Source organism: Ictalurus furcatus, chromosome 7 (genome assembly GCF_023375685.1).
Source record: "Ictalurus furcatus strain D&B chromosome 7, Billie_1.0, whole genome shotgun sequence".
Lineage (NCBI taxonomy): Eukaryota > Metazoa > Chordata > Actinopteri > Siluriformes > Ictaluridae > Ictalurus > Ictalurus furcatus.
Genome location: NC_071261.1, coordinates 7,581,894 through 7,588,961, shown reverse-complemented (window position 1 = coordinate 7,588,961; position 7,068 = coordinate 7,581,894). Strand labels below are relative to the sequence as shown.

Below are 7,068 nucleotides of genomic sequence, written 5' to 3'. Positions count from 1 at the left end.
TTACTTTGAGTCATGTTCTTTGTTTTAAGAAAAAATCTTTAATAATATAATGAGCCCAGTATATTCATGGAATATTCTTCTTGGGTAGCTACAAAGCCACACACAAACTTAACTAATTAATTAAATAATAATTAATAATAATTTATATATATATATATATATATATATATATATATATATATATATATATATATATATATATATATATATATATATATATCTCAAGATTCAAAAGGTGGGCAGGGGTGTGGGCAAGGCATCATAGATATTTGCACTTTGAGCTGTATTTGAAGCCTGCTGTGGGAAAACATTGCACCAATAAATATTCTCTCTCTCTCTCACACACACTCGTGTCCTACAGCAGCTAATAACTTATTAGCTCAGCAAAATGTGGTGAAGATGCTGCAGGTGTTTTATTTCCAGTAAACACTCTCAGTTGCAGTGTATGGAAAAGAAAAAAAAACACACACCACGCATTCAACCCACAGCAGTTTATTCTCCTTAAAATGACTTTTTTTTTTTCTTTCAAATAATAGTATTTTTTCTCAAAAATATGTATCCAAATTCTTGGTACCCCCAATGAATATTTAAATAAATTGAAGTAAATTGGCTTTCTTTATAGTCCCCCCCCTCCCCCATTTGCTCGCACTCCACAGGAACTCTGTTATTGCCTTTAACCATGTCGTGTGTCTCTGGTTATAAATATATGGGTCAAATCTCTTTATCACTAATCTTTATCACCCAGGGATAAACCAAATAATTTTCAACACAAGAGACAGATGGTTCTTTATCTGCACGTATCAGGTACTAGATATACAAAATACGAATAAATGTTTTTAGAAGTTTTCCCTTTTCCTTTTTAAATCTGCATATGCAGATTGTGCTCTGGCAACAATATAAAATTGCCTGAACAGTGATTTTAATAGTACAACGAACAGGTCAACACGGTTCTACTCTTCACAAATATGACTAACATGGTGTTTATACACTCGCACAAGACACTTCACTCTTTGCTCCCTTAAGGATATAGAAAGCAAAATCTTTACCACACACAAGGTTTTTCTTACTTGGTGTCTCATTCTGTGAATAAAAAGTTTCAAGAAATCTATTGTTTTTATTTTATATGAGATAGAATTAACTTGTCATGTTTTTGAAAGGCGGCTTAGTTGTAACGCAGCGTAACAGCTTATGTTAACTAATAAAGTATGGCGGTTGGACTTAAGCCTTTGTAACACTTACTGTGAGTTGGTCACATGTTTCAAAACATTACTACATTTTAGGCAAGAAGATGGTGTTTAAAGTAATATAAGGTCAGATTCTGTCATTTACACAAACTGCTCAGTAACCAAAAAAAAACTTACAATTATATGTCCTGAAAGCACTTTTCGACACAGACTTCTTGGGAACACAGGGCAATTGTTCTGAAACTGCTGCAGACCATTGCTAGCAAATGTGTTCATGTGGCTTGACCTTGTGTCATAACATAAAAAGGAGCAAAATCTTAGCTTGTTCCCCGTGCTCCCCTATTTACATCCAGAAACTTTAACTAATTGAGGACATTGTCATTTGAGCTTTACCTTGCAACACTTACACGAGTATCATGAGTAATAATGAACCTCAAAGTGCTACACCAATGGTGTGGGGACTCTACATGTGTGTTAAAAGTACAGGATTTGAAACACGGTTAAGTTTCCTGAAAATGTCATAATGAAACCCTCCTAAGTGCTTAAAATTCTACCCACTGTACCATCTCTCAGTGATCTAATTACTGTGAGGAAACACCCCAAACCTATTTACTCCAAATGACACTGAAAATGCCAGAATATTCTTCATATTTATAATCAAGAGACCATTTTGTGAACATGTTAAAAGGCAGAGTAAGAGACACAGAATAGTTTAAAATGAACTGAGACCCTATTATTTATTTTGTCTATACAGTATATTTAGACGAACAGGAAAAAAAAAAACTACAAAGCACTTTTCAAGATGGTAACAGATAAAAGAGGTATAAAAGTTTAAAAGTGAATGTATATAGACAGATGTCCATTTGAAATACACATCAGTATAATCACTAAAGTTTTCAGTACTTTTGTAAAATTACAGAAAAAAGAGGATATAAAGCAAGTACTAATACAAATTCTACTTCAGAGGGAATTAATGGAAAATATGGAATGGAAACGCCGTGTGTTTGGCTGATAGGTTTAGCTTTTGTTGGCGTGTTTAGCTTTGCTCCTGAACATCTCCTTGCTCGCTCTATTTCTCTTGCACAATAGGACGGAGACGGTGCAGAAATACACCACATTTTTCGCCAGCAGCATCACATACAACACACTGAACAGGTACAGAGTGTGGCTGAGCTCAAACACACCTACACAAGAGAGAAGAAAAGACAATCAAACTCTAAATCAGAAAGTGTTGCTGTCTTCGTATTAAAAGTAGACTTCATACTAAAATGATATTCAGCTCAGTATAAACATTTTACAAATGCAGTAGTCGTAAATGTAAATCACTGCACAATCTTGTTATACTGTATATCTTTACCAAAAGTCACATTTTATGCAAGAGAAAAAATTTTCTCATAATCCAGAAATCCTGGATCCCTGGATATATCCAGAAATGCCTATCCATGTCCAAAATCGAAACGGTTGGTTATTTAAAAGAGTATTTCAACGTCTGCATTGAGTTGTGAATGAAGACTTTATGAAGAATAGCATTTGCCACTTCTGAGGACACATAAGAGCAGATCACTGCCTTGTTGTTACCTCTTGGAGTGATGTCATCAAAGCTGCTGTCATGTTGAACAGAGCAGGTGAATTTATTGTTCATGGCTTTGTCTTTCTCTACGATGAGCATGCTGGTTATTTGGACTTGATCCTCATCTCTCTGCTCCAGCTGCTCATCATCTCTCAGCTCCACTTTTCTTCCATGCTGATCTTCTGCTTGCCACGTGAATCTCACCAGCGCTGGGAACATGCCTCTTGCCTGGCACAGCAACACACTGTTTCCATTTGATTGAGGCCTGGACATTGGATACACGGACACTTGAGGTTTTTTTACCTGGTCCTTCCCAGTGTCTGTATCTTTAGGTGACATGCAAATGTTTGGTTAGTGACCAATCAATAAAGATGATCAGACAAACAAATTTTCATTGCAAGTTTGTGTTAACATTCACCTGTCACTCAACTAATATTTCTAATTCAAGCAAGACATTATTGATTCAGATCATTTGATTTTATTCAAGACTATCTAGTGTAAGGACATCCAGAACCGAAGAGGGACATCACTGAACTATGCTCGAGTAAACTGTTGGTTACTGAACACATTATGTTTTCTTGTAAAAGCAAAAATAATTCTTATCTATACTATACTATATTTATATCTACACTATATGGCCAAAAACATGTGGTTACCTAACCATCACACCTATATGTGGGCCTTTCCCAAACTGTTGACACAAAGTTGGAAGAGCACAATTGTATAGAATGCCTTTGCTTACTGTAGCATTACAATTTCCCTTCACTGAAACTAAGAGGCCCAAACCTGTTCCAGCAATGCCCCTGTTTAAAGGTGAGGCCCATGAAGACATGGTTTGCCAAGGTTGGAGTGGAAGAACTTGCATGGCCTGCTCAGAGCTCTGACCTCAACCCCACTGAACAGCTTTGGGATGAACTGGAACTCTGACTGCACCAGACCTCCTCACCTGACCTCAGTGGGTAACCTCACCTCTTGTAGCTGAATGAACAAAAATCCACACAGCCATGCTACAAAATCTAGTGAACAGACTTAGAACTATAGTCGAGGTTATTAGAACAGTAAAGAGGGACCAAATCTTGAAAGGGATGTTCAACAAGCACATATGGGTGTGATTGTCAGGTGTCCACAAACCTTTGGCCATATAGACAACATAATCTAATCTACAATATACATATGTAAAGAATATTTGGGATTAAACTAATAACTTGCTTTGTGCATGTTATAAGATACAAAGTGAAACTTTTGTAAAGTACATAAATTAAAAATTTGCAGTTTATATTAAAACCATTTTTTAAGCACTTTTTCTGATGGAACTTCACACAAATATATCAAGAGTCTTTTATGAGACAATGTACATTCAGTCTATAATTATCCAGTCTATAAATATTAATTTATGTGTTATAGTTAATATCATACTTAAGGTTTTTGGGCTTCAATGCTTTTAATATTTGTATTTGTTTTGGTTACTGAAATTTTATTTTTTATTTAGTCCAGTAGCTAATTAAAAGTGCAATGATCTTTTCTTTTGTACTGTATTAGTTTTACTTAATTTTAACTTAACTCTTCTTTTGCATTATTTTACTCTTTTGTTGTTCAATGTAATTCTTTAAGCTAACAGATACTACATTACCTTGTCTTGCCATAATTCATTTTAGCTAAATTCCAGACCCAAATAGCATCCCGTGTCACATCTAGTTGTCTAAACAACCTTTTCATTTGTTTTAAAAAGTTTAATATGTTCTAATTAGAAATATTGGCCAAAAAAAAAAGGTTAGATATTGTCACAGGTTTACCCTATAAATGTGTTTTAAATGTTATTTGTTCTGTTTGCCATTGACTTGGTACATTTAATAATTTTTAGTTGGGCACCTTGAATATTTTTTAATTAAGACAACTGACTTTTTTTTAAAAAACTTTCTCTCTGCAATTCATTTCTCAATTCTTTCACTCTGATTTAGCTGTTTAAGTAAAAAAAATAAAGTTGACTTGCCCTAATTTACTTTGAATATATTATCAGTTCATTAGACAAAAAAAAATAAGAAAGGGCAAGATGTGCTCATACCAGTGACGATAAGCCGAGTTCCAGATCCAAATACTTTCTTGTAGTAGTAGCCATTGAAGTAACACTGTGACACAGACTACATCAAATACTTCTAAAAACAAAACAAAACTAGTCATCTAAACAACTTCTTTTATAGTCTATATATTCTAAACAAAGCTGAAATCCAGGACTATGTGCATGCAGTGTAATGTGTTTAATAATTAGACATTGTCAAAGGTTTGCTTAAAGGCCTGAAGATGTTTCTAGAATAAACTAGAAAAACTCTTTCTTACCTGCTATGTAAAGTCTAAGTTCTTGAGACAAAAACCTTCCTCCAGCTTTGCATAACATGATGTCTAATAGACCATATGACTTCATAGACCTACAGTGGCTATAAAGAGTATACACACCCCTGTTAAAATGGTAGGTTTGATATTTTCTCACTCCATCAAATTGTGAGGGCATTTCCTGTTCACAGCCTGCTTCCAGTCACCCCACAGATTTTTAGTTGGATTTAGGTCTGGGCTCTGGCTAGGTCATTCAAAAACTTTGATCTTCTTTTGGTTAAGCCATTTTTTTGTTGATTTGGATGTACGCTTTGGGGCATTGTTGCGCTAAAAGGTGAAATTCCTTTTCATCTTCATCTTTTTGACAGACACCTGAAGGACTGGTATTTGTAGCTATTCATGATTTCCTCCACCTTGATAAAAGCCCCAGTTCTGGATGAAGAAAAGCAGCCCCAAAGCACAATGTTGCCACCACCATGCTTCAACCTGAGTATAGTGTACTTTTGGTGATGTCCTTTTTTCGCACCAAACATACCTTTTTTAATTATGGAATTATTATACCTTTTGGAATTGGTGTCATCAGACCATAACACATTTTGCCACATGGTTTGGGGTGATTTAGCTTGGATGTTTGTTTTTTTTTGTGAGAAAGGGCTTCCATCTAGCCATTCTACCCCATAGCCCAGACATGTTAAGAATCCAAGAGATTGTTGTCACATGCAGAGAGTAATCAGTCCTTGTCAGATATTCCTGCAGCTCCTTTAATGTTGCTGTAGGTCTCTTGGCAGCCTCCCCAGTAAGTTTTTTTTATTTTGGATGGATTTCCTGTTCTTGGTGATGTCACTGTGGTGCTCCATTTTCTCGTGATGTCACTGTGGTGCTCCATTTTCTCTATTTGTTGATAATGGCCTTCATGGTACATGTAATGTTTTGGAAATTCTTTTATACCCCTATACTGATCGATATCTTTCAACAAGTGAGATACCGTACAGGCTTTATAAGCTCTTTGTCGACCATGATCAGTCAGATGAAACCTAGAAGATGTGAAGAAAATTCTACAGAAACAGCAGATCTTTATTTGGGGTTAATCAGAACAATTTCATTGAACATTGGTTCATTGATTGATTCATATTGGACACAGCCCCATCCCCAAAGGGTGTGCACACTTAAGCAACCAGGTATTTATTTTCTTCCTATTTTTCCCTAAAACGTTTTTGATTGTTTTTCACTTAATTTTTATTCGTTGTAATTTGACATTGAAGGTGGAAAAGAATCTGACATGATTTATCTTGGCTTTGATATTTTTTACATCACAACAACCTGCCATGTGAAGAAAAGAATTTCACTGTGCTGTAATGTATATGTGACCAATAAAGACTCATTATCATTATTATAATTGAAATTAAGTTCTACATTTTCTGTTGCACTATATCGTTACACTTCCATATATGTAACATTTCCAAACCTTTAATCAGTTTTAACTGGGTTTTTTTTTTCTGTTTTTTTTTTTTTTTTTTTTAAATATAACCTTACCATGATGTCACTTATATGGCTATGTCCTATTACTTACCATTGATTCTCATGATACTAGTTTTACATTGAAGTATGTCACTTCCCCAAAAGTGACATCACAGACATAGAACCATATATTTTAACTCTATGCATAGTATTTTGTTGAATTCAGTAAAGAATTCAAATCAGTAAAGTATATTACATTACAGCATTTGGCAGACTCCCTTATCCAGAGCAACTCACAATTATCTAATTTATACAACTGAGCAGTTGAGTGTTAAGGGTCTTGCTCAAGGGCCCAACAGTGGCAGCTTGGCAAACTTTAAACGAGCTTCGACATGCCTTTTTTTTTAGTAATAGAGTCTTGCGGGGTGAGCGTGAGCAGTGGAGTGCATTGCCTATTGTTTTCCCTGTGACGATGGCACTTGTTGCCTCCAAGTGTTTCTGGAGCTCTTTCCGAGTGGTCCTTGGCGC

The 7,068-nt window shown here is 35.3% G+C and overlaps 1 protein-coding gene across 3 annotated transcripts; it reads right to left on the bottom strand.

Annotated features, from left to right (window-relative positions):
- Window positions 1-1,186: 1,186 nt before the first annotated feature.
- LOC128609568 (patr class I histocompatibility antigen, A-108 alpha chain-like) lies at window positions 1,187-5,738 on the bottom strand. 3 transcript variants are annotated; one of them, XM_053628113.1, is made up of 4 exons: window positions 5,089-5,738; window positions 4,817-4,907; window positions 2,763-3,019; window positions 1,187-2,368 (listed from the first exon to the last, which is right to left on the bottom strand). In XM_053628113.1, exons 1-4 carry the CDS (start codon window positions 5,258-5,260, stop codon window positions 2,202-2,204), a joined length of 687 nt encoding a protein of 228 aa, XP_053484088.1. In that variant the 5' UTR covers window positions 5,261-5,738; the 3' UTR covers window positions 1,187-2,201. The 3 variants fall into 3 exon arrangements, with proteins under 3 accessions (XP_053484088.1, XP_053484089.1, XP_053484090.1); XM_053628114.1 differs by having other exon boundaries at window positions 4,817-4,892; XM_053628115.1 differs by lacking the exon at window positions 5,089-5,738 and having other exon boundaries at window positions 2,763-3,080; window positions 4,817-4,950.
- Between the last annotated feature and the right edge of the window lie 1,330 nt (window positions 5,739-7,068).

Coding starts and splice junctions, on each gene's coding strand:
- LOC128609568 (XM_053628113.1), bottom strand. CDS start 5,260: ATGCCCTCACAATTTGATGGAGTGAGAAAATATCAAACCTACCATTTT. Junction 3,020..4,816: donor AACTCGGCTTATCGTCACTG/GTATGAGCACAT, acceptor TCCAATGTCCAG/GCCTCAATCAAATGGAAACA. Junction 2,369..2,762: donor TGATGACATCACTCCAAGAG/GTAACAACAAGG, acceptor TCTCTTGTGTAG/GTGTGTTTGAGCTCAGCCAC.